The 27,780-nt window shown below is 36.7% G+C and overlaps 2 protein-coding genes and 1 pseudogene across 5 annotated transcripts; all 3 read right to left on the bottom strand.

The window, feature by feature from the left end:
- Positions 1–2,746: 2,746 nt before the first annotated feature.
- On the bottom strand, positions 2,747–8,162 carry LOC103956369 (heterogeneous nuclear ribonucleoprotein Q). Of its 4 annotated transcripts, none has more exons than XM_009368340.3 (9): positions 8,004–8,162; positions 6,667–7,070; positions 6,441–6,557; positions 6,198–6,338; positions 5,928–6,104; positions 4,667–4,880; positions 3,510–3,691; positions 3,339–3,424; positions 2,747–3,246 (listed from the first exon to the last, which is right to left on the bottom strand). In XM_009368340.3, exons 2-9 carry the CDS (start codon positions 7,066–7,068, stop codon positions 3,108–3,110), a joined length of 1,458 nt encoding a protein of 485 aa, XP_009366615.2. In that variant the 5' UTR covers positions 7,069–7,070; positions 8,004–8,162; the 3' UTR covers positions 2,747–3,107. The 4 variants fall into 4 exon arrangements, with proteins under 4 accessions (XP_009366615.2, XP_018505192.2, XP_048421572.1 ...); XM_018649676.2 differs by having other exon boundaries at positions 6,667–7,119; positions 8,004–8,160; XM_048565615.1 differs by having other exon boundaries at positions 4,667–4,874; positions 6,667–7,119; positions 8,004–8,160.
- A 3,571-nt stretch (positions 8,163–11,733) lies between these two features.
- LOC125468800 lies at positions 11,734–12,838 on the bottom strand (annotated as a pseudogene).
- A 3,743-nt stretch (positions 12,839–16,581) lies between these two features.
- LOC103956368 (probable L-gulonolactone oxidase 6) lies at positions 16,582–21,710 on the bottom strand. Its single transcript, XM_009368337.2, has 4 exons — positions 20,934–21,710; positions 18,104–18,359; positions 17,584–17,685; positions 16,582–17,488 (listed from the first exon to the last, which is right to left on the bottom strand). The coding sequence occupies exons 1-4, from the start codon at positions 21,627–21,629 to the stop codon at positions 16,764–16,766; spliced, it is 1,779 nt and encodes a 592-aa protein (XP_009366612.2). The 5' UTR covers positions 21,630–21,710; the 3' UTR covers positions 16,582–16,763.
- Between the last annotated feature and the right edge of the window lie 6,070 nt (positions 21,711–27,780).

The raw sequence follows: 27,780 nt of genomic DNA, 5'->3' as shown, positions 1-27,780 counted from the left end.
TAACATGAAAATTCGAACCTTGACCCTCTAAATAGTTAACGAAAAACAATACGCCACCTTTCCATTTGTTCTTTTATTTTATTTTATTTATTTATTATTTTTTTGTTGATTTGTTAAATTTGTTTGTGCTATTAGAATTTATAGAAGCTCAATTGAAAACTAATATTATTATTTTGAACAAAAAAAAAAAAAAAAAAAAAAAATTCTTAGTACTTTTTAGGGCTTCCAATTCACTTTTGCACAGGGCCCTTAAAATTTCAGGACCGGCTCTGGACTTGAGGGATATAAGGATGGAAGAAGTGGAAGACGGAAGAAGATGAGGACAAGAGAGGGAAGGGATGTGAACGCTATTAAGGAAGGGGAAGGAGGAGACGAGGCAGTAGAGGTGAATTGCACCTAATAGTACTGCTCTAAAAATTCTCACCTAGCGCCACCTAGGGCCTACCAAGGCACTAGACAGCTGGCCACCGCCCTAATTAATCCCTAAGCGTTTGAAAACTAAGAAATGTGCCTATATCTGCTTAGGCGCCCGCCTAGGCACACACTTAGGTTGCTACTCTCGTTTAGATAGAAAATAGATAAATTTCATTTTGCATTTTATTTTTGCAATAAATTGTAAAAGAATTGTTGAATACTTAGATGAAGACTCATTACATTATGGTTCCCATGTTTTCAATATATTCTAATACTTTCTAAGCTATATGTCATTCTATCTTTTCAATTTATGTATACCAACACAACTATGTACTTTTTTAAGTAAAACAAACACTTCTTTGTACGATATATAATATGATAACTTAAGGTCTCGGTGTTAGCTGGAGTGGGGTTAGGATATTTAAACTATTACTTTTGTTTTTCTATGACTGATATGTGATTCAACACGCCCCCTCACGTGGGACCCAATTTACGTAGGAGATCCACACATCAACAACCACGTGGAGCCATGGGAACTCAACCAAGCACTCTGAACCATCTGTTTTTTTTTTTTTTTTTTTTTTTTTTTTTTTTTGGGAGACTTTCGTAGGAGCAAGTCAGAAAGATTGAGAAATAGAACCATCTAATTTGAGATAAAATTTAACATTCTTCGAGTATCATTAATAGCATTTTCTACATTTTGTTTTTCAACGTGAATTTCATCAAGTCTCGTAGTCAACCATCTTGTATTTTGATTAACCATTAAAGAGATATGTCTAACCTTGCTAAGGTGAGGTGCGTCTTCTCGCGAAACAAGATGGCACGACTCGAGTTGACAACAAATGGTTACCCACCCACAGGGCTTTACGTTTTGTTCGGATCATGATATCGTCTTGCATGGGGCTAAGGGGACCCACCCATCACGTGGCAGTACATTATGGGCCCACTCACTGGCTCTGATACCATATAGAATTATCAGAGAGACAGGTCAAAGGCCCACTTTCAACAATACTGATACTAACCCCAACTTGGTAATTATCACTTGCATCATCCATTAGTTGTGGAGTTTTATCGCAAAAAACCTCAGTATTAGTTAGAGTATGGTTACTGATTAGGATATTTAAACTATTATTTTCGTTTTTCTATGACCAATGTGGGATTCAACACTATGTACGTCCAATTCAATCTCTTCCCTCATTTTACCATAAATTAGAGTAATAATATAGTCTGTAATGAAAAAATTAACAGAGAGAAGAATATATTATATACGAGAGCATTTTGGGTTTGGTTCTTGTGATCTGAATATGATGCATCATATATAATAGGGTCCCTTTACAGTAACTTAGTGACTCATCCACAAATTGAGACAAACCGAAAAGCACTTTGGGTTTTGGATTTTGATCCGCAAACCTACTTGTCTACAAACGACTGTATGCTAGTTTTCAAGTCTACAAGCACAAAACGTTAGCTGGTCCCTTTACAATTAGATTTGCCAAATATCCCGAGCCCTGATAGAGGAGGGCCTTCATGTTGCATGTAGACAATTATCTGGACATTCTGTTTTACTCGTATAATGCTATGCAAAAGAGTTTACATAACATTGTATCATTAACATAAATTGCAATGTAACAGTTTTATTGAAGTTTCATACATGTCATACGCAAAAACTTGTACTAGAGTGCATACAAGACAAATACTATAATTTATTGGCTTATTTGAATGTGCTTTTAAAATGATTGAAAACGCTTTTAGATAAATTTTTTTTTAGATTTCAAAAGCACTTAAAGTGCTTTTTACAAGAAGCATCAGTTATGTGTTTCTTCCAGGAAGCACTTTAAATGCTTTTTCAAGATTTATTAGCATTTTTACTAAGGATTATTTTCAAAAATATTTTCACCAAAAATGTTTTCAATCATTTTAAAAATACATCCAAACAAGCTTTATGTTATTTGGGAGCAGCATTTTTATGACCTTATTTACTTGACCAAACTAGAAAGGCCTCCTTATTTTGTTACTTTAATAAAAAACTAGGGGAGGGTATGAGAGATTAGAGATACCATATTTTCATGCTATATAAGTTGATTACATTGATAAATATTGTAACATAACACATCAAACTGTCTATGACGTAATCAACTAAAATAATCTAAAGGCTCGTTTGAAAACACCTTTGTATGCTCGTAAATGTTTTTATAAGAATCATGACAAAACTTTCTAACAAGCCTTGCTAAAAATGCTTTTTTCCCCATCCTAAAAGCAATGCCAAACGAGCCTCGATTGTCAATACAAAATGTGACAGAAGGAACAAAGCAATGTCAGAATTGGGATAGCATTGCACTGAAAATCAAACTTTGACTTTTGGTAGGTGTCGATTAAAAAATCCAACAAATGCATTACATTAATACATAAGAGAGAATTCCTAGACCGTCAATAATCCTGAGCATTCTCTGTAGGCATAGATTAACAGCACCGAGACACCAACATTCAGTTATATAAACCTCAATTTTTCCTAATCCTAGAAGCCTCTTTTGTCTTTGTTTTCCTTTTTTCTACCCCATCGTTTCCATTGTAAAGATAAAAAAGGAAATAGGGAGAGGTGGTTCTGTTTTTTTCTTTCTTTTTTTGAAGTAATTCATCTTTCAACCAATCACATGTTCCTTGTCTTATCCCAACCAGCCTCAATCCTCTGCCCCCTAGTATGGTCGGTACCTCCTGCCGCCACGGTGGCCTTCATCACTACTGCCACCTCCTCGTCCAGGATGACTGCCTGGAACATTGCTCCGATCTGCTCTCCGAGGTCGAGGAGTTGGCATCTGTACACCAGGCTGCTGACTGCACAATACCAATCTCTATGAGACACTGTTCTATAAGTTTTTCACTCTTTATTATAAAGTAACTCCCCCAGAGAACAACTGACAACTTACAGAACATAGCCGATTCGACCATCTGGTAAAACCATAGGGACCATGTGCATTCCTGCAGGCATTGGCCCTCTGCCATATATCATTGGCTGTTCATGATTAAAACCCGTTAGATAGACTGATAGATGATCAATGCCAAGACACGAGAGGACCAATCTAAATTCAGCGACATACCTGCTGAAAGCCTCCAGCAACACCATATCCAGCCCCTACAGAGCCGTATGGATTTCCACCAAAACCACCACCATACCCAGGGTGTGCAACGTGGTTTGCATGAGGCCCCGCATTGTACGGATAAGCCCCATCAGGTTTCTTCTCAGTCTGAGGCTTCGCAAGGACAACTTCCAGTGGATGACCTATAAACAAATAGCTTCGTATATTAATTTTGTTGACAGTGAACTCAACAAAGAAATAAAGAGGACATTTCAGACCTGTGTCTATCGACAAACTCATGATACTTTATACAGCAATCAAATAAACATATACATAACAGAAAGAAACATTTCAACTAAGACCGGCTCTCTATTGATTATTGATTAATATTCACATTGTGTAGCATTGCACAAGCAGGAGGAGCATTTAAACAAAGATAACCACGATATGTACAGGCCTACAAGCTGTTATTTCTAATATTTCAACAAAGAGTTCCTAATGGAAGCCACAAATCGTTTAGGTTATACGTTTGTTATAATATAATAGGAATAAAAGTTTCACATTTGATTTAATTGAAGTAACTTTACACCACAATGATGAAAAGAATGGACAGTAGAGTTAATACTTTCCACAATGAGTTTGTATGTCTAATTCCAAATCAAATAGCATTGCGTTCTACAACATGAATCTCGACCCGAAACACCAATTCTTAAAACATTATGAACCATCCCCCTATGTTATTTTATTATTTCACATATTTACAGGGAAGATAGTTGTGGGGCAGATTTGCTTGCCCACTTTGAGATATCTCTGGGCCTGTGGTTGTAGCATTATGAGCGCACACCCTACAGGCATGTGCTATCCTTTTTAAAGGCATTATTCGTGTCCACAGGCTTAGGGTTGTTCGTGCCTCAGGCAGTTAATTTCTGCGTCTTTGCAGCAATGCCAACCCATAGATATTCCACATTAATTTTAGCTTGATTTATTAATTTCTTTAGTTAAGAAATTCCAAAATCATCAACTCCATACGCTTTAACTTAGTGCAAGCTGCATGTAAGTTGAAAGATGCATCAATCACATTGCATCAAACTAAAAGCTACTAAGAACAACTTCTAAAGTAGAGGTTTTATCTTGCTTGATTTTAAATGTAAGCCCCTGAAGTGGTGCAAACTACATACCATCAATTTCATATTTCTCAGTGTCTTTGACAGCTTTCAGTGCACTTGCCCTTTCAGCGAAATGGACGAAGCCAAAATCTCGTTTTCCTTGACCACCTTTTCCAGGTGGCATAACCACTTTTGTCACTTCACCATGGTGCTGGAATAGTTCCTTCAGCTTCTCAGTGCTAGTGTTCTCAGGTATGTTTTTCACATAAAGAGCCTTCACCTGGGACTTGTCAAAGAAACAGCATACCAGCAAGAAAATGTCAATTCGTACGCAGTAACATAATCTGAAAATTTTAGATACGAAGTAAAAGGTATCATTTAAACTTCAAGTAAATGAGCAACTCACTTTTAAATTATCCATCAAAGTTTTCAAAATAATTTAACTAAGTTCATATCAAGTCAAATTGTGACTTGTGTGAATTAACGATTTTGAAAATATAACTAGAAATATATCTGTACTAATATGAAATGCCAAAAGGCAACAACCAATTTGGGTCTTCACATTTTAATTTCGGAAAAAACAAGGATCCCTCACAAACTTACAAAAATGTGCAAACAAAATCCACTTCCAATAAAGAAAAACTTCAATAAAAAGAAGAAAAATAATTTATTCCAGTCCATCCCACTCTTCCTACAAATTAGTACATTTCTTTTGCACTTACCAAATATCTAAACAATCAACAGTTTATCATTTGTAACGAAGAATTTTCAGAAGGGCTAATGTGATACTTAAAAATGCATTTTAGGTGTAACTTTAACGGCAGGGAAATTGTAATGCCCCTAAGCTTGTCTCAAAAGCCTGTACTAGTGAGTGACAGCTTGAGGAGTGAACCACCAAGCAACCACATTGCTGGTGATCTTCCTGGCCTCGCTGACAACCAAGGTGCCTGTGGGAAGATACAGTCCAGTGAGATTGACTGACAACCAAGGTACACCGGCATCCATGGGGATGTGGCTTAATGGGCCTTGGTGGAACATACAATCCTAACTCAGTCATAAACTCTGCTCTAGTATGGTATATGAGCTTCAGTTGACTCTTTCCAATAGCCTAGACTTTTTGAGTTTTCATACAAATTTTGGGGCATTACAGTCATACTCATATTGTACAGATTCTTATAAACTACTTGTTTGCATCGATATGCTAATCAAACATAAAAGGTTAATCTTTTGGTGATACTTTTGCCTTTAAGTTCTAAAAACAAAAACAAAAACTGTGAACTGTCAATTAAGCCCCTGAACCTGGAACCTCATTCAATTAGAAATTGGAGTATACCTGAGCAGCAGCAGCATGATCAGAAGTACTTTTTGGATCAGCCCAGGTAACAGTTGGGGTATTTCCATCCAGCTTAAAATTTGAATTTGACATTTTCTGTCTTGAATAATCAGCGCAGGCATTATTATAATACAAAACAAAAGCAAAACCACGATTTCTACTTGGATTTTGAGGATCCTGCAATTAGCAAAAGATAATTCCGTAAGAATATTAATCCAAGCCGCATTAACCCTAAATGAACATGACTAAAGATGGATTAACAAATCTAACCTTTATTAGCTCAATGTGCTCAACCCCAGGACCAACCTCATCAATGACTTTTCGAAACTCATCCTCGGTCCAGATTTTTGGAACATTGCCAATGAACAATCTATGTTTAGTTTCAGAAAGTGAACATCTTAAGGTTTTACCCTGCAGATATGAAACAAAATACAGGTGACAATCATGCTGGACCTATCTTAAAAAGGAATAAAGATGATAGTACACAGCACTGCCAAAGATAAAGATCACTACCTTGAATACTTTACTATGTAACTCTTCAATGGCATTTTGTGCAACCTCTTTAGTCTTGAATCCTATAAATGCATAACCTTTGCTTTCACCAGTTTCTCTGTCTTGCATTAATCTTACCTGCAAAATAACTAAAGAATGAAACCCTCACAGAGAATACAACTCCAACTCCGGTCGATCCCAAACATAAGGCTAAAATGTTACAAGCACAAGAGCTCAAAGTTCTGACCTCAATAATTTCGCCTATTTCATCACATAGATCCCTCAGATCTTCCTCTGAAGTGTCTTTCGGAAGTCCACCAATGAAAACTTCAGACCCATAGGGAGGAAGGGCAAGAAGTTGTGTATATTTCTCTTTCTCCTCTTCATTGACAGGAGCAAAAGGTTTCTCTCCATCTTCCACAAACTCACCAGCACTATGGCTTTCCTCTGGTTCGGGTGGGTGATCTGTGTCGCTAGACTTAGTTGCAGGATCTTCATGTGCTTCTTCAGCATGCTCCTCCACATTTTCCTCACTGCCCCCATCTACTCCATCTTCATCTATTTGCTCTTCTACATCATCATCCATCTCTTCCATGTAGTTGTCCTCGTCAAGATCCACCCGCTCCTCAACTTCTGCTCCTTCTGCCATGTCTGGTTCATGCACCAACATTTGTCATCCAATAACTAACCCAATTGTCAGCTGAATAAGATGCAGGCTCACAGAATTATCATGCAAATTACACCGATGCCATGATAACTTGAATGAAGGGCATACATATACTCTTGTGAAAAACACCCATTAGTTGTTTCTTTGTAGGAGGAAATTACAAAATTAATGGCAAGGGAGACTTAAAAAGGTGGTGTAAGAAATGCAACAAGAGCGTTAAAACTAGCCAACTTTCCTCCGCACCTCACGGTTTCTGAGAAGTAACAGAAGAACCTTATAATTTCCACCCCAACTTACAGACCATTTATCAAATCCAAGTTTTATTTCCTTTACGCCACGAATCCATCAAGCAAATTGAGCACAAGAAGCTACAAGCAAACTATGTTTAAAGGGTTATGCAGAATTAAACTCCAAAAGTGTTTGCTTTTAAGGATTCCCAAACCTAAGAAACAAGTTAGATTAGTGCTTTCTATCCAAATAACATTATATTAGAGAGTTGGGCAACCCATCTCAGGCAATTGGCAAAGCAATATCCTTAGTTCAAGGGGGATAAAAAAAGTTCATATGAGCAAAACCCAAGAACCCAATTGATGAAACTGTTCCAGGTAAAAGACCCAATAAAGTTTCAATTACTTATCCAAGAAAACCCTCAATTACTTATCCAAGAAAACCCCTCTATCTGTCTGAAAACCCCATTAGGGCAATCAATTCAATGCCTATCAAGGAGCTACAATGGAGAGTCAATTAGAACAGAGACAGGTGAACAAAACCCACAAATTAAACCACATATTTCGAGGTTGTCAGAGTCATGAGAATGCTCAAAAGGGAATCAGAAATACAAAGGGAAGGCAACTCCGGTACAGCAAAGTTATCAGAAAATTGCAAAAGAAAAAAAAGAGTGAGACTTTGCGGCGTACCAGTGGGGTGTGAATCTGGGGGCAAAGATTTGGGTGTCGGGTCTTTTGACGTTTGGCTTTGTTTCTCGTACTGGGTCGAAGAAGAAGAGGAGCAGAAACTTGAGGGCTCGGTGTGCGTCTGCGTTTTATGTTTTATGTTGTTATCCGACGAGCCCCGAATGCCGTTTTCAATTCCCGAATTTACCCTTTTAGGGAAAGAGAGAGAGAAATGCAAAACGTATGCGTTCGCATCATATTCTTGTGAGACTGCTTTATGTTGTCCAATGAAAATGTGCCACGATAGTGACACGTTGTATTTTGGTTTGCCTAGCTGGATTGAAAATTATGGTAAGCATAGCCGTGCACGTGTGGAAATTGCGTACCAAATGGCGCGAGGCTTACAATAATCAACGACTACTTGCATATGCTCGGAGTGTCGCTAAACAGCGCGAGCTTTACACCAATCAATGACTACCCTTTATGCATCAACGGCTATTATTTGTACATATGCATCAATTGTATCACTAAATGGCACGAGCTTTATGCCAATCAACTATTACCATTGCCGCATCAACGGCTTCTATTCTACATATGTGCGGACACGTAAGGTATTTTCCTTATTATGAAATGACAATATCACCATTGACTACATATGGTTTTGTTTAGGGTGAACTTTAGTACCTTAATTATCACCTAAGTGAAAACTAGGTCTCTAAACAATTTTTTTTAGAAAAATCAGTCCTTAAATTATAAAAATATACGAATTACGTCCATAATATTATATTTGAAGCTATTATATTCAATTTTCTGTTAATCTAAGTCATGTTCCATGCATGTGATACACCTTGGAGGGTAAATTGGTAATTTTACATAAAAAATAGTGTATGGAGTTAACTTTGGAGGGTAAATTAGAGGTTAGATTCGCAACCTATATGAAATGTTAATGGCTTATAAGCGAAAAAAGAACAGTAGCACACTCTAAAGTGTCAAGCGACTTAAGTTGACTAAAAATTGAATAAAATAGTTTTGAATATAATAGTAGGGATTGAATTAGAAATTTTAATGAATTTAGGGACTTATTTTACCAAAAAAAAAAAATTTTCAGTGACCTAACTTTCACTAAAGTGATAGTTCATGGACTAAATCGGCACTTCACCCTTTTCTAAAATTTGTATGGCATTAAAGATTTGAAAGTGAGATCTCTTTATAAATTGAGAAGAGAAATATTACTAAATTAAGAGTTAGTTGATACAATATATATATATATATATATATATATATATATATATATATATACATATATATATATATATAAATGTTACCTATGCGAAACTATAAGCACGGGAGCACATGTGCAAAACCTCTTTTTAGGTTATTTAGGCATCAACAAATAAGTTTCTTCTATTCATAAATACTCATGAAGAAGTGTTCAAACTAGACCTCAATAATCTCTTCTCGTCAGAATTTGAATTCTCTTAGGTTAAAAATGGTCGTATAAATAAAATAATATAATTTGTCTAAAAATTACAATAAAAAATTAGCAACATTTTGAGGTTAGAACAATTGTTTGACAATTGATACAGATGAATTTTAGCACTGCAATATTGGAGGAAAAATCTGTTTAAAAGGCTAAAATTGATTTCAAGATCACAAAATTCTACATTTAGTATTTTTGGATTTGAGATGCTCTAATATAAGCTTTTATTAGATGGAAAGATTTGAAAACAATGGATTTGCATTCTAATAATTATAAGGTTACCTTAATTAGGTAGTTGAAAGAACCACAAAAATAATAAATACAATATATGTACACAAATCGACTAGACACATTTTGATACGATGAATTATTCGAATCTAATGCATTGAACTAAGGCTCTTCTTCAAAGAGGTATGTAATGCATATTATGCAGAAAGCAAGCACAAACGGATCAATCGACAAACACATGGCCAAATGATGAATGGAATTGTGTTTTTGCACATTTTGCTCTTAAAGTCAACTCACATTGAACCCTTGCCCAGAAGTTTCAATTTGAATAGCTTACATAAGGGTTTTTTTTTTATTTTTTTTTATTTTTTTTGTCAAAGGATAAATTTATTACCCACATAATCAGTGGTGGATCGAGAATTTTAATATTGGATGGTCTTGACTGTGAAGATGAGGCATCAGTCAGACAGGTGGTGGCCGTATGATGGACCTGGTCATAGTCTGTGAAGACTAGTGAGGTGACTGGTGTTAGCCTTAGGTTGTGTGTTGTGTGGGGTAGGAATTAGGGAATGGGGATAGGCAATTAGGGAGTTAGAATAATAAATGATAAAGTGGACTCTTGAACGTCGAACTCTTTTGTTTTTCTAATGAAAAATGATGAGGCTCTCAGCTTCTCACGTGACTTAGGAGTTATGAGGTTGTTTTCAAACCATGTCAAAGATCACTGTTCTGTTGCAGTTGCCGCTGCTATACTCCACCACAGTTCCACCGTATGCCCAGATTTGGGTGGTCATCGAAAGTTCTCACAGCCACTTCTTCGAGTTTTCAGGTGGTCCTAGGACCACCCAAGTCCCTTAATAGATCCACCCAGGAACATAATGGTTTGGTAACATCCAAACCAACTTATATACGAACTAAAAAACGTATTGTATCTTTTATTTTGGTGGATTTGTGGATTATATAGTTTATTTAAAAACTATTGTATGAAGAAGTTGATGTTCCACCATAATGGCCATATGGATATTTTATTAAACAATTATTGTCTGAAGAAAGTCAAGGTTCAATCATAAAACCAATTGACAACATAGGGAGTAACCCAACTTACTTATAAGCCCATCCAATGTTCATTTTCCCATTAATGTGGGACTCATTCTCAACACGCCCCTCATGTGTGGTAACTTTTAAGCCAAACACATGAACAACACAAACGGGTTGACGTGGAGCACGTGTGGCCGTTAGAATTCACAAGCATGGGTGAAGCTACATGGGGACAAGGAGGGGCCGCCCATTCAGTTGTCGAAAATCGCCATTGAGTTTTCTCTGATGCAGACTAGGCTAGGGACCCAAATCACAGAAGATCAACCGCATGTTTTGTGGGTTTTGTGGGTTCCAATCCTATCTCTTGGTCTTCTAAAAAGCAACAAACTGTTTCTAGGTCTTCTACAGAAGCTGAGCATAGAGCTTTGTCAACTACTGATGCAGAACTTGATTGGATTAGGCAATTGTTATCCTTTCTGCATGTTTCTCTTTCTTATTAGCCTATCCTCACTTTCTGTAATAATGTATTTGTAATAGGTGTTACTTGCAATCATGTTCTACATCAAAGGATTAAGCATATTAAGGTTGATATCAATTTTGTAAGGGAAATAGTTGCTCAGAAGTTGTTTCAAGTTCAATTTGTTTCTTCCAGTGAGCAGTTTGCTGATGTTTTGACCAAAGGCTTGTCTACTCCTTTATTTCATACTAATTGTAGCAATCTCAGGCTTGGTTTCTCCTCTCTTGAGTTTGAGGGGGCATGTTAAGGATAATGATCCAATGTTTGTATAAGTTATCCTTTGTCAATTAATTACTGATTTTGTTGTAATAGGTAGTTATGAAATTACTTAGTCAGTAAGTCTTCATAACTATAGTATATAAAGACAATCTCGTAACAAATCATTGTTGTTAAAGATCATCAGTAATCAATCACATTGGCTTATTGCAGACTCTGGTGCAACTAACCATATGACTGTTGATCCATGATTGCTAAACCAAATAAATGGTTAACTACATGTAAAGCAAGCATGTGGTTCTGATAATTGCAAGCATAAGCAAATATGTGGCTCGAAAAATAATGGAGTCATACATGCCATTGCCAGACGTATTTGGTGAAAGAATTATCCATCCGATAGACTAACTTGTGTTGGCTGGGGTACCAAATCATATCTGCAAACTCATACTGCTTGCCAAACACAAGTACTGCATCTCTTAAGTCATAATTGTTCTCGCTCAAATATGTGATGGATTGCTTAAACATAGGTTTTAATTTTCGAGTAACCTACAAAAGAAAACGACAAAGTAATCCGCATTTTCTAACTAATATATATATCCATTAATTTTTTTTTAGTATGATCTTCACAATAAAAAAATTTCTCATGCAAGCTGTTAAAAGTAGTTGAAACGAAACAATGTTGTATATGTGAAATTACTTTAATGACTTTAATGGAGACATTGGCTACACTAAGATCTTGATCACTATCATTGAGCCTCTTAACGTTGACATAACCATCTTCAAGACCTCCTAGACTCATAATTGTTAGTCCTACCACGTAATCATGGACAGAGCTTCCTTGGCCCCATGACGTGCTACCATGTGACCGAGTCTTCAGTAAGCCTCATATGGTTAAACCCCACCAGTATGCTGCATAAGGCAAAGCCAGCCTTCCCTTGGCAGCTTCATTGCTGAGCTGCTAAAGAGTCGCACCACTATCCAATGTTATGGTCATTACTTCGGCATCAATCTCTACCACACAATTGAGGTACTTGGTGCTTATGATCAACCCATCTTCCCAACTTGGACATACCAACTTTGGAATGTTATGAGAGAAACAAGTTGCAACCTTCATTTTGATTTTGCTTTTTGTTGCATTGGCCATTATTGAAATCAATTCTTCCACTGTCGAAGGGTATACCACATTGCCTACTCGACACACCACTCGATCAGGGAAGACACCATAGAAGTTTGTGATGGTGCAATTTGTGTTGCTTGATGATAAGCACTTATGGGGTCCTTTAGAGGAAGAGAAAAGCCTAGCGAGAATGAAAAGTGAAATGGACAATCTAATCGGAGAATGAGCCCCAACACACCTAATTTTGTGTGTAACAAAAACATGATTCACGGTTCTTAATTCTCTTGGTTTTGAAGCATTTACCCTTACGCCTTAGGTTTGTACATTTGATATATGTATTGTGGCTCAACGTGTATATATAGTTCATTTGTTATCTTTTTGTACTTTGTGTGTGTGTGTATATATACATTACTGAACTGTCCATATATATTTATATATGGTTATCTTTTCCTTTCTATGATTTAGTTCAAGTATGTTGAGAATGAATCCCACATTGATGAGATGAGGGACCTTGCATGTACTTATAAGTAGTTGAGCTATTTCCCATATTACCAATTGCTATTATGGTGGAACCTCAACTTTCTTCATGGTATTATCGCAGGTTGGCCCACATATGAAGCCCAATGGTCACACATACTCTACATCACCCAATTCGTGATGTCCATGTGTTTGGCTTGAAAATTCGCCACACGTGAGAGGGCATGTGAAGATGTGAAGGTAAAAGAGTCTCACATTGGTGAAAAGAAGAACCTTGCAAGAACTTATAAGAGGTTGGACTACTCCTTATATTGCCAATTGGTTTTATTGTGAAACCTTAACTTTCTTCATGGTATTAGAGCAGGTTGGCCCATGTGTGAAGCCTAACAGCCACACGTACTCCACGTCACCCAATTCGTGTTGTCCACATCTTTGGCCTGAAAAATTTCCACATGTGAGGGGACATGTGAGAATGTGAAGGTAAAAAAGTCCCATATTGGTAAAAGAAGAAATTTTGCAAGGAGTTATAAAAGGTTGGGCTACTCCTCATTGTCAATTGGTTTTATGGTGGAACCTCAATTTTCTTCATGATATTAGAGCATGTTGTCCCACGTGTAAAGCCCAAGGGCCACACGTGCACCACGTCACCCAATTCGTGTTGTCCATGTGTTAGGCTTGAAAATTTGCCATACGTGAGGGGGGGCGTGTTGAGAATGAAACCCACTTTGATGAGAGGAGGGACCGTGCATGTGTTTATAAGTAGTTGGGTTATTTCCCATATTGCCAATTGGTTTTATGGTGGAACCTCAACTTTCTTCATAATATTAGAGTAAGTTGGCCCACGTCGGAAACCCAATGACCAGACATGCTCCACGTCACCTAATTCGTGTTATACACATGCTTAGCTTGAAAATTCGCCACATGTAAGGGGGCGTGTGAAGATATGAAGGTAAAAGAGTCCCACATTGGTGAAAAGAAAAAACCTTGCAAGGGCTTATAAGAGGTTGGACTACTCTCCATATTACCAATTGATTTTATGGGGAATCTCAACTTTATTCAAAGTCGAGCTAAATCACATCGCTTAATTGGTTGATTTAACTGAATTTTCGGGGCAAAACCAAGCCACTTCTAACAGTATCTATGTATTTTTGTCAATATTATTGAATATCACTTTCCTAATTAGATAACTCTATTTAAGGGAAAACACTCCTATTTAAGGAATTGGATTCTGTTTAAATGAAATATTGGATTCTGAATTACCAAAAACAGAAAGAGAAATTGGATTATGTTTAAATGAACTATTAATGAAATGTTATTAATACAAAAGTCACAAATCTTTAGTTAAACAATTGCAATAAAGGTGGCGGGGAGGACTTTTGCTTATGTAAAAGACCGCCTCTGGAAGAAATTACAAGGGTGGCGGGGAGGACTGTTAAGAGTGCAGGGAGGGAGGTGCTAGTCAAAACCGTGGTACAATCGTTACCAATGTACACTATGCAATGCTTCCTATTACCAAAGACGTTTTGTGAAGAGCTTAATAGGATGATTACCAAGTTTTGGTGGAGTGGAGAGCCAAGTAAAAAGAAGATACATTGGATAAATTGGAGAACTTTATGCAAGCCTAATACGGAAGGAGGTTTAGGCTTCCGAGACTTAATACTCGTTTAATCTTGCTTTACTATCCAAGCAAGCTTGGCGTTTCGTCCAGAATCCTTAGTCACTCGTTTTTAGGTTGTTCAAGGCGAGATACTTCCCAAATACCGATTTCATGCAGGCGAAGGTCACGGCTAATGCCTCGTATTGTTGGAGAAGCATAGCTGCTTCTCGCAAGGTGCTCATGAAAAGATTAAGGTGGCAGGTGGGTAATGGGGGCACTATCAAAATAAGGAAGGACAATTGGCTCCCAAGGGATAGCTTTTTAAGTCCACCTGTCAGTTCCGTGGAATTGCGGGGCTACGGTTAATAAGTTTTTCTTAACGATACTTCTACTTGGAATAAAGAATTGTTGGAGCAATTGTTCAGTCCTGAAGAGGTAGACGTGATATTGTCTATCCCGCGTAGTGTACGCGATACTCCGGATTGGGAAATTTGGCACTTTGAACGTTACGGTAAATTTGGCGCGTCATGAATTGGATCTCGAAGGGGCAGCTCCTGGAGGCTCAGGCTCGAGTGGTGTGGAGGAAAAATTATGGAAGAAACATTGGAATGCTTGTGTACCTGGAAAGTGAAAATTTTTGCTTGGAGAGGGTGTTTGGACTCCTTACCTACTCGCACCAAGCTATCAAGAAGGAGAATTCCTGTTGAAGAAGCGTGCTTATTTTGTCATGGTACGATCGAAACGGTTGAGCATGTGCTTCGTGACTGCGCTATGGCGGCAATGGTGTGGTTTTCAAGCTTGGGATTACGAGTTGATGGCAGCCATAATATGAGTCTAATGGCATGGGTTGCTGAGGTAGCACATCAAGTCTCTATTCAATCCTTTGATTTAGTACTTATGATTTTATGGGCGATTTAGAAGGCCAGAAATGACCTCTTATGGAACGGTAAACAAAAGCCACCTAGAGAGATAATTTTTAGTGCTGAGGAATGGCTGGCTGCATACCGTAGCTGGCATCAGCCCCGCAAGGCTGCCACGGTCAGGACGCCACTGAAATGGAGTAAACCTAGTGAGGGTTGGGTCAAGTGTAACTTCGATGGAGCATGGCATGAAGCATCGAGATGTGGTGGAGTTGGAGTGGTGTGCTGCAACAGCAATGGGGAATTTCTGGGGGCTTTATCAGGAGGATGGGACGCAGTCTCATCGCCGCTACATGCCGAGCTTGTGGCCGCACGAAGGGCAGTACTATTTATCCAGGACCATTTTGTGGATGGCTGCCGAATAATCTTTGAAGGCGATTCGAGTCTGACACTGGCAGCCATGAAGAATCACGGGGACGATACCTCTTTTCTTGGGTCCCTTATTAATGACATCAAAACTTTTATAAAAGACTTCTCCCAGAAGAACTTCAATTTGATTCGTCGCGAAGCGAATAATGTAGCTCATCGACTTGCAAGGGCAGTCACTGGATGTCAGCAGGAGGTGATGTGCTTTGAGGAAACACCGAATTTCATAGCTGATGTTCTCTTTGAGGATGCCTCTATGTAATTTTCTTTTCACATTTGTTCTAGAGGATAGTTAACTCTAAGTTGATGTGCGAGACGCTCTTTTCCGTTTGACCGGGTCAAAAATCTCAGCAAGGTTTTATCGAGACCCATGTAAGTACACTTTCCTCCGAGAATGTACATTATCTTTTCTGAATTAATGAATATCGTAGTTCTTTGAAAAAAAAATTCCAATAAAGGTGGTATGGATCCTCATTTTCTGTCTCTTTTTTTTTTCTTCTTATACAGTGTCAATCATATGATCATTTTGCTTCATGGAGTGGAATTTTGGGCACAATTGGAACAGACTGTTGAGGTCTTGTTGGAAAGCTTATGAGCAATTTTCTGGTAGTGCTTCTTGACTGTTTAGAGAAAGCAGAAAATAACATCTAGGAAGACTGTTGTATATATATGCATATGCTTCCAAGCTTATTGCTACCTTTATTCGTAAGTTGTTTAATTTATTCAGTTACGACAACAACCAACAGAAAGCAATTTTGCAAACAACTAGTACTGCAAGAAAAAACCCTCCCAATCAAATTACATTATTGACAACGTGACATTAACTAGTTAACTAGCTTTGTTCGTAGTCACAAAGGTACAAATCCTTGCATCGTTGAAAACTTTACCAGGCCTACAGAAATAGCCTTTGCTTGGGGCACAATGAATGTCTTTTGAGCAGATGCACAACCCTTCTAGTGCACACCCTTCCTTTACTATTGTCACCCCATCCTTAAGTCCAAGAACTTGGTCTGTCCATTCACTAGAGAAGAGCCCCATTGGATCATAAACATCTTTGACCCTCAAGAACTCTTCAGAACCCTTGTACTTGTTCATCACTCCATCAAACGCTATGTTCCGATTTTTTCCCCAATGAGGCAATGCTTTATACTTAACAAGAGCAAGTTGCTCTATTTCTTCAAGTATTCCTTCATAAAGTCTAGGTGTCATTGGGTCTTTACTACGATAATATGTGATATCAAAGTCGACTGCATCCTCTTGCTTGCCAAGGTAAGCGCTTGAGGTAGTAACATAGCGCATTAGGATCCCGTTGTAGATTTCTACTCCACATAGCGCTTTCGGTTCAATCTCAACTAGCTTTTGCACATCTTGAATGAAGTTCTTAGCCAGAGACAAGTTAATGCTGAATGTTGTTTGATGAAAAAACTCACCCTTGATTTTGGGGTCCCATGGGCATGCTGTGATCCTTGAATCCTCAAGACTATGTAGGCAAGTCCCGGATGATTGAAGCCGATGCTGATATCCAATAACAGGATAGCCAGTAAAAAACAGACCTGTTTGAAATTAATATTATTTGGAAGTACCCTTTTTTTGCTTTAGAAATGGAGTTCAGAATGATTAAGCAGGAATTACCAGAAATAATGCATACCATTGTTTGTCAAACCATAAGCATTTGTAATGAGAGTAGATGTAACCAACTTTGCACTAGTGCATTTCCCATCAGCATCACTCTGGGATTCTTGGTTCTCCTCTACCATAATAACACACAAAGACACATGGATAAATAAAAAAATTGCATTTTTTTATAAAAATAATGGACATATGCGAAATGTGCACTATATATAAAATAAGTAAGGTTGTCTATAACTTGATATATTATGCTTTCACACTTTGGACAGATAAATTAAATTATTTGAAATCACTTATGAATGTGCAGTCTTGATTCAAACTCTAACATTAGGTGTCAAAGTGTCAAACAAGATATCTCAAAGTCTCTGACAAACTAATTCACAATTTTTTGTTATGTAGGACTCTAGTGAAAATAAAAAATGAGTGTTGTAATATTATATGAGTAACGCAACATTACATTTCAAGATTTTACATCACCCACACACATTTATATATGGTTCATTTTGTAAAATCTTGTAATATATATAAAATAAACAAACCTGTGGCTCTGATAACTGCAAGAGCAAGTGAAGGTGTGGCTCGAAAAGGAATGAAGTCATATAGGCCATTGCCAGAGGTATTTGTAGAGACACGATCATCCATCCGATAGACAGCCTTGTGCTGGCTAGGGTACCATATGATGTCTGCAAACTCATGTTCCTTGCCAAACCTAACTACTTGGTCTCCCAAATCTGAGTCGCTCTTGCTCAAGTATGTGATCGCTCGCTTAAACATGGGTTGCAAATTTAGAGTAACCTACCAAAAAGAGAGAGGTCAAATTTGTAGTCTCTTCATGTTGCTTATGGTTTATTGAGAGGTTTCGTACTAACCACCAGCATATTTTCATCCCTTGAGATTTTTTGTTTAGTTAAATTACATATTGTGTTCCTTTAGCAGTTTGGGTACCAATGTGAAAGTAATTCTGTAGCTTAGAGGTTGTCTGTACTTAACCCTTTCCTTTTGTATAAAGTCCAAATACACTCTAAAATGAAAAACTGTGTACTTTTGACATCTAGCTAGTATGTTTTTGATATTCTGAGTACTCATTCTTAAAGATCTAGTAGCATATTATATGTATTTATTTGTTTAAGTTTTGAAGTGTGTCAAGTTCACACTTGTATGATCCCATAAATGCTGAAAACAGTTTAGTGGAAAAGTGTGTTTTCCTAGAAGACTCCATGGAAAAAGTCCATCCACGTAGGGCTTAAGTTTTCCTCCTAATTAATTGACAGAATGAGACATTCCATCAAGACCTTATAGTTTATAATGTGGGATGAGGATCTTCTCCGGATCCCCTCTGTGGGGATCCTAAGGATCCTCATATTACGGTCGTTTATCGTATATTGTGCGATTAATTTTTGTTAGTTACTATTTATATCTAATTTTAAATAATAAAATTTAAAATAATTTCTGACTACACGATATACGATTAACGGTTAGGATGTAAGGATTCCCACCATTTGAATCCGGATGGAATATCCAAATCCTATAATGCGTACCATTGGAGTTCGGTTTAGTTTGCAATTAAAGATGAAAATGAACTCCATCCAGTATTTTGATGGAGTGGTGACTGGGGCAACACACTATCATTTTCGTCCCCTATATATAGTTGGCCTTATTTCTTTTTTTTTATTTTTTTATTTTTATTTTTTGTAAAAAGTTTGGCCTGATTTCCACCAAGTCCTTTCCGCTGAGTTGAGGTTTTTTATATTTGGCTGCAAACTAGATGAAACATAACAAGGTTACGATTGCAACTTAAATTATTAGAAACTTAAGTGACAATGATTAAATCGGCAGACCAAAAATATAAAGGAAAATTAATGAAAAGTTTAAAAAAACTGTAGTTTTAACGAAAAAGGAAATATAAAGGTGTAGTGAATAGTACCAAGAAAAGGTAAAAATATGATTTTTCGTTAAAAATAAATAGTACCAGAAGTGTTTCGTTAAAATCCTCAAAATATAAACTGACCTTTTCTTTTCTTGTTTTTTATCCGGTGGTCATGGTCATAATCGCTACTATCATGGCTGGTACTGTTTTTGCAAGTAATTTCACTCGACAGTAAATTATTAAATAAAATGTTTCTTGCAAGGGATCAAATATATATATGACCTATCCTAATCCTAATGATACATTTCCGCTCTATCTCACATTGGATTAATCCCAGTAAATAAATGATAAAAATTATCACAGGGCAGTAAAACAAGTTGTTCTTATGGTATAAGTTTTTGTTCAAATAATGCAACGTAAACCAAATGACGGAATGATTTGAAGATCGCGCTGAAAGATGCTATTCGGCAACAAGAAGAAATTATGCAGATTTTGTCTCTAATATCCGATTTGGGCTGATGACCTACCATTTCGAAGCAAACAGCGACACAATTCAACTCATTGCTTTGCCGTGACTGGTGGGTTTTTTTTTTAGCCGAATTCTATAGTTTATGGGGGTTTATTAGCATCCTAACTTTAGGACGTCATTTGTTGAGTTCTGTTATTATTTTACTCCTAGTCCTAGACTCTAGTCAAGTTTAGGACTATATAAACCACCTTTAAAGTGTTAGGATTTGTTACATTTCAAACTTTCAAGATAAATTCTAGGAAGACCACATTTTTAAAGTATAGGATTATATAAGCCACCTTTAAAGTGTTAGGGTTTGTTATCTTTCATACTACTTTCAAGAGAAATGTTAGTGACACCACATTTTGTACAAGGTGATGTGGCAAATGAGACATATGATCAACTTTCAATGAGATAAACTCAATAATTGACATAACATGTATACATCATGTGTTACATTCGATGGTACACTAATGGAATCCAAAAATGTGATCTCCCATAAATTTTCCTACTTTTCAATCAATAAACTTCAAAGTTTTATCATACTCTCTGACGGATTCCAATTTTCTTGTTCTGTAAGGTTATCGTTTGATACCTTCTCTTTGTTGCGATGCATCATAATGATGATACAATTTGAAACTCCTTTTATTGGTTATCAATTTATACTACATTAAAGTACTTTCTTATGTGGTAAGTGATGCACCAACATCTAAAGAAATGTATTCATTAGTTGGCGTGTCATGTACACATTGCCATGGCCAAAAAATATGATTCATAAAATGTAAGTTCAGTAGGTGTACCAGCCAAGCCTAACGGCCTAGGGCGTGCTCCCATCAAATATGGAGTTGAGCTTCCATGGTGGTCCAGTATATGGGTTTTGGTGCTTCTTCATAATTGTGAATCGGATTTTTCAGAATATGTATGCAATTTGTGCACATAATATTTCTACGAACTTCTTTAGGAATGCCAAAGACAGTAATTAAAAAAAAAATACCTGGGAAATTACTCCTAAGACTCCAAGTGAAACTTTAGCTGCATTAAGATCTTTATCACCATCGTTGAGCCTTCGAACCTTGACATAACCATCTTTAGGCCCTCCCGGACTCACAATTGTAAGACCCACCACGTAATCATGAACCGAGCTTCCCTTGCTCCACAATGTGCTGCCATGTGCCCCAGTCCCTAATAAACCTCCAATGGTTAAACCCCACCAATATGGTGTATAAGGCAAGGCCAGCCCTGCCTTTGCAGCCTCACTGATGAGCTGCTTCAGAGTCACACCACCCTCCAATGTCATGGTCTTTGCTTCAGCATCAATCTCCACCACACGACTGAGGTGCTTGGTGCTTATGATCAACCCATCTTCCTCACTTGGACAAACCAGCTTTGGAATACTATGAGAGTAACGAGTTGCCACCTTCATTTTGGTCTTGTTTTTTGTTGCATTGGCCACTACTGAAATTAGTTCTTCCTCGTTTGAAGGATATGCTACGGTACCTGCTCTACACATTGATCGATCGGGGAAGATGCCATAGGAGTTTGTGATGGTGCAGTTTGTGTTGCTTGATGATGAACAATTTATGTGGTCCTCTGGAGGGGTTGAAATGCACACCGAGAATGACGAGATGAATAGACAAATTAGTCGGAGAAGGAGCCCCAACTTAACTGATTTTGTGAATAACAATGACATGATTGATGCTGTTCTTCAAATTTCTTGGTCTTGAAGCATATATTTATCTGTACAATTATAGCCTGCAATCAATATATATATATATATATATTTGACTTATAAACTTGTATAAGTTATAAGCTTAATATCATTGGTTTATCATACTTACAAGTTATAACCTAATTTATATAGTGACTCAGTATTTAAGTAGTTCGGTAGAATAATAAGTTTTTGTGGCAGAGCACAGACAGAATTTGGTGATCGATTTTTTATTTTGTGAATAACAATGACATGATTGATGCTGTTCTTCAAATTTCTAGGTCTTGAAGCAAATATTTATATGTACCCTTATAGCCTGCTATATATATATATATATATATATAAACATACTTAGTGCGAAATCTAACTACTTAAATACTTAGTCACTGTATAAATTAGGTTATAACTTGTAAGTATGATAAACCAATAATATTAATATTATTGGTTTATCATACTTACAAGTTATAACCTAATTTATACAGTGACTAAGTATTTAAGTAGTTAGGTAGAATAATAAGTTTTTGTGGCAGAGCACAGACAGAATTTGGTGATCGATTTTTTATTTTATTTTATTGGATACTAGTTGGTAAGTTGATCAACAAGATATTATAACTACGGAATTGGATCCAAAGTTTTGGGATCCTCTTGACCCACTAACGCGGGCCGTTAGATTTTGATCAAACGGCTACAATTATTATAACTTTAGAGGGGCCCCCATGTTTGTAGCTGTTGGATCAAAATCCAACGGTCCGTGTTATTGGGTCAGGAGGATCCCAAGGATTTGCCTCGTAGAGGATCAAATTCCTATAACTACAAAGCAAAGATCATACTCTTATCTTTATTTTCACTATTTGATATTGGGGTAATATTAGGGAGACTAAATTTGTAAAATAAATGATATAGAAGTTGATGATTGAGTTATTACTTAGGGGTTGACAAATGTGCTCATTCCTATTGATGACAAATTATTTAATTTGCAAATTTTATCCACAAATTTAATTTTTTTAGCATTACCCTTCCATATTGTCCGTTCGGCATCGTGACATGGAGACAGGTGTGGTCATTGAGACAGCTGAATTATTTTCTTTAGCTTGAAAGCACAGTGTGTTTGTTGCTTTGCAAGTGGTTCATGTACCCTCCAAATGAAGGAACTACACAGACGGATAGGTGGCGTTCAATTTGGATACTACTGCGTGTTTGTTGCTTTGCAAGTGGTGCATGTACCCTCCAAATGAAGGAACTACACAGACGGATAGGTGGCGTTCAATTTGGATACTACTGCATTATAATTTATATGGGACGATGCTATTTACACATTTCTTTTAACTTTTCATATACTGTTTTTAATTTTTGGTAATCAAATAGAATGAATTGAAAAAAATCATATGAAAAAAAAATAATAGAGAATAAGTGAAAAGTAAAAAGAAATGTCTGGATAGCACAAACCTAATGGAGTGCACGCGAACCAATAAGACCAAACCGGTAGAAACCAAACCATATAAAGATCCTTCAAAACTAATTGCTTCTGTAGAGTAACAACAGTACGTAGTGGTTGTTCTTCTTTGTGGAATTTCTGTTGTTCTTCTTTGTGGAATTTCTGTTGGCCAGAGTGATGAGGTACACGGTCCTCACTATTTCTAATAATGGTGGGATGATGTCAACTTTTTAACAAGTTACAGTAAAAATTGCAGTTACATCCCTTTTCGGTCTTCCATGCATATCAATGAGAGAAAAACTCAATTCCTTGTGGAGAAAATAGGTTCTAGATCATCAATTATCCCATTACATTTAGGATAAAGGAACTTTGATTATTTTATAGGTCAACTAACAAGACGTAAATGAACTTTTTAAGTACACCAATGCACTCAAACTAAATAAAAATTACATATATACTAATGCCATTTTTGATATTCTATAATAGGTCAACTTAGATTTTTAAATTTTTTTTTTTTTTTTTTGACAAATGATATTGACTGCACTAAAGGGATAGGAGAGTAAGTTAAGCCTTACAATATGCTAGCAATAATGTGGTTCAAATTCGCCTTTGGCGAGAATTGAACCTAAGATCTCTCATTTATAAGTGAAGAGGAATACTACTAGATTGTAATACTAAGTACTAGCATTACTCTAATTACTAATCACATATAATAATATTTGAGTTTAGTATGATTATTGGTTTCATTTTCACTTCTTTTTGTTTTCTCATTTTCAACGAAAACATATTTTACATCTAGTTAATTGTATTGACTCAAAGTCTCAAGGTTAAGCTCTCGGGTTTGGGACTTCCTCAAACCCGAAAGCTAAACCCTAAGTCATAAGCTCCACATAACTGCTTCCAACCGCTTCTTCTCAATGCTCATTGCTACAACCTTAATGGCTCCGATCACCGGCCTCCGACATTAACAAACGTAAACACCACAATATTTTGCTAATCTCTGAGCCCAATCAATGTAGGAAAAACTTCAATAAGTTTTCGTAAACACGAATCATTCTAAATGTAACCTGCAAGATTTAAACTAGAAAATAGGGTTGAGACTCAAAAAAGAGTCAATCCAAAAAGCTCTTATGGAAGTACTGCAAAGCGCAAAAACCTCTGCATTGATAAACTATGAAGGACAAAAGTCTCGCATAGTAGAAATTATGGACTTCGAATGAATATAGTAATACGAAATACTCTTGTCGTAAACACCAAAGTTGAAATTATGGATTTGTAAAGAATCTCAAACCTAAAACAATGAGAAATTTTTTCTCTATGTTCGGCATGCAAGCAGGTATTCCACGTGTTATAAACTAAGTTGAAAGATACGATAAAATATATCATTTTTTACACTTGTATAATGACATGAAATACTGCTTGAATATCCAGTATTTGAGAAAATCTTTCCATAACAACACCCAATCTGGACTCTGATTTCATTCTCAAATATCCAAATGCAAAAACCTTTGAAAAATAAGATTGGTGCTGGGTAATGGGTTGTTTGAGGTTGGCAGTTCTAAGTGGCAGTTTGGGTGGTGATTATCGCGGGAAGAGAGCATGAGGGTGTTCTATTGGAATTGACTCTACGGGGTGATAATGTTGCCTTCTGATTGGCGTCGAGGTTGTAGATGGCGTGGTCATATTTTCATATATTATTTTAGATTTTGCATATTAAATACTTAAATGTACTAAATTATATTGCTTTTATTTATAGACATTTAATATTAGAGTTAGATAACAAAGAAGTGAAAAACAAACATTTTCGGGTATGTAAAGTAATTCTAATGGAGTAAGAGTCTAAGTAACTATGCCAATACATATGTTTTGCATTGGGACTACAGCGGTTTGGAAATGCAATTTTAGTGCTAACTGTGCATATAACTGAAGAAGACAACACAGAGGAGGCATTGTTAAATGGAGAAATCAATAAACGCGTTTAATCGTACAAAGTGGCTGGTAAGAAATTTCTTCCCTTTGATTTCTCTTCTACTGTCGACATTTTAACCGTTTCGGTTACGGAAAAGAAAGGGAGAAGAAAAGAAAAAGACGACGATACATTGGAGGGGGTTGATCATAGAATTGGCGGACTGATTGGTGGGCCGTGGCAAGGCAAAGTCTGGGTTGGATTATTAGAATGAGGATCATCTCCGGATCATCTTTGTGAGAATTAAGGAGATTCTTTAATCATGTTCGTTCGTCGACAGTCAGTTTTCGTTAGGTATTGTTTGTGTTTAATTTTAAAAATAAATTTTAAAATGATTTCTAACTGAATGATGTACAATAAATAGACACGACTAGAAGATCCGGAGAGGATCCTCATTCAGATAATTAATCATTGTGGAAAGCTATTCAGACTTTAGTATATTTATTTTAGAGTTAATTAGATTTATATGCTCAAAATTTGAATTTCTTTTATTAAACATTCATGCTTTTTAGAATTTTGATCAAGGCGCTTTAGTACATTTGGCCACATCAATATTTTCTTATTTTTTAAATAAAAAATAATAATTGAATTTTTGAAATTAAAATTTTACATATTGATTTCCAAATTTGTCATTTTAATTAGGAGTGCTACTAAAGCCACCATATTATATATCCTATTTTCCCACCACCTCTTAAAAAAATATTAATAACATGTTTAGTCTTTTATAGAAAGACTTTTAAACCCCTACCCCGTTTCTCTTTCCCCCATCCTTCTCTCTCTTCGGTTTTCATCTCTTCTCTGTCTCTATATTGACCGCCACGGCTTCTCCATCGACTGCCACGTCTTTCTCTTCGTCCCTTGTTTATCTTTTTAGTACATTAGTTCTCTCTTTTCCCCAAAATCAATTCAAATCAGCTTGAATTTGCTAATTAGGTTTTGATTGGATTATAATCATTGTGATTGCAAATTTTGGGTTTGTTTTATTAGATTAGGTTCCATCCAATTTTCTAGACAGCTCATTGTTGAGTGTTTTTGGAAATATTCAAAAATTTTGGGAATCTAGATTTAGAAAGATTTTAAGAAATTTTGCTTTACAAGATTATGTTCCATCCAATCATCTACTTTGTCCTCTTGACTCACACCCAAAATTTTGTTACCAATTAACGCATTATGCTGGTAAAAGAAGTCCAAGGAGGACTGGTGGTGGAAACCGGACAATGGAAGTGTGATGAAGGTTATTTTAAGAATTATATTGGGTGGGGAAATAAAGTTTCAATTTTTTAAAACTTTTATGGTGAGTGAGATTATAACCAGGTTGGGAAAATAAGATAATGGGATGGGTCTATCATCACTCTTAATTAGTTGAAAGTTTTTTTTTATTTGGCCATTTTTTTATTAATGTATTTTAGGAGTTGTGGATGTTGTGGTCTATTTTATATGATAAGGAGAGAGAGGGCCTGCGGCACAAAGAGAGAATAGAGAGAGATATGCGTTAATAGGGTTGTGTAGAAGATGTGTTATTTCCCCTACGTAGTGCCTTTATTTATAGTAATAAGGGAGGGAAGAAATCCTTCTCCTCCAAGGAATATATGTCCTAATAGGGAAGAATAACTAGAATCAAATCTAATCTAGGATTTACGCAATCACAATTAAATAAGAAGTTTATAACACTCCCCCTTGAGTGTGTAAATACTCAAGTAGATTTGCCATCATATAGAGTTGAGGAAGTCGACTCATTGACATTGATTCTGGGAACACGCTAGTCTAAAAAAAGGTAGGAACTTGCATAACTAAGTCGCATAAAAAACCCAAGTATGGATAAAATTCATAGTCTAAGGAAAAATGTGTGAGAAATGCAAAGTCAAATGAAATGTCTACAGGACATCATCAGGGATATGATCAACCCAAGTTGGGTGCCTCGTCAAAACCTCATTAGGTAGCAAAAATCCAGTGGAAAAAATGCTTCTAATCATAGGGAAAGAGAGTACATAAAGATCAAGCAAGTATACTTCAGGATACTCCTCCTGAGTTTGACATAATTCCTTAGAGAACTAACAATGTTACAACTTAGAAAGTTTATGCATACCAATTCCTTGAAGCTTCTAAAACGTCATTTTTGGAAGCAGTTTGGTTGAGGTCAGCCAAATTGTCTTGTGAACGGATTTCGTAACTTCAATTTTCTGATGCCCTTGCTGTTGATGTGAGAAGAAGAACTTCGGCGCAATGTGCTTGGTATTGTCTCATTTGATGTAACCCTTTTTTAGTTGTTCAATGCATGCTGCGTTGTCTTCATAGATCGTCGTCGAGATGTCAACGACGGGGTAAAGATTGTAGCAGCTTCGAATATGGCCCATAACTGCTCTCAACCAGCAGCATTCCCGAGTTACTTCATGTAGAGCGCAAATTTTAGCATGGTTAGACGATGTGGCAACTAAGGTCCATTTAGTTGACCTCTAAAAGATTGCGGTGCCTCCAACAGTAAAGACATAACCCATTTAAGAGCGCGCCGTGTACGTATTAGATAAGTATTCTGCATCAGCATAACCAATAAGGCAAGAATCGACTCGACATAAGAAGGTGTGGCATCACTCGAGGATCCGTAGGGATAGAACAAGCCCATAACCATGGTACCTTTAACGTAGCGAAAGATGTCTTTAACACCAATCCAGTATCTACGTGTTAGTGCATTACTGTATCTTGCCAAAAGATTAATAGCAAAGGAGATGTTGGGT

The sequence above is a fragment of a genome, unplaced genomic scaffold, assembly GCF_019419815.1.
Source record: "Pyrus x bretschneideri cultivar Hongxiangsu unplaced genomic scaffold, Pyrus_bretschneideri_v1 Contig4, whole genome shotgun sequence".
In the NCBI taxonomy this organism is placed as follows: Eukaryota; Viridiplantae; Streptophyta; class Magnoliopsida; order Rosales; family Rosaceae; genus Pyrus; species Pyrus x bretschneideri.
Note: the sequence above shows the minus strand (reverse complement) of the source record. Positions and strands in the feature narration are given on the sequence as shown.

Coding starts and splice junctions, on each gene's coding strand:
- LOC103956368 (XM_009368337.2), bottom strand. CDS start 21,629: ATGTCATTGTTATTCACAAAATCAGTTAAGTTGGGGCTCCTTCTCCGA. Junction 18,360..20,933: donor TCTTAGGAGTAATTTCCCAG/GTATTTTTTTTT, acceptor TCTTTTTGGTAG/GTTACTCTAAATTTGCAACC. Junction 17,489..17,583: donor TTATGGTTTGACAAACAATG/GTATGCATTATT, acceptor AATTTCAAACAG/GTCTGTTTTTTACTGGCTAT.
- LOC103956369 (XM_018649676.2), bottom strand. CDS start 7,089: ATGTTGGTGCATGAACCAGACATGGCAGAAGGAGCAGAAGTTGAGGAG. Junction 6,558..6,666: donor AAATAGGCGAAATTATTGAG/GTCAGAACTTTG, acceptor GTTATTTTGCAG/GTAAGATTAATGCAAGACAG. Junction 6,339..6,440: donor TACATAGTAAAGTATTCAAG/GTAGTGATCTTT, acceptor TCATATCTGCAG/GGTAAAACCTTAAGATGTTC.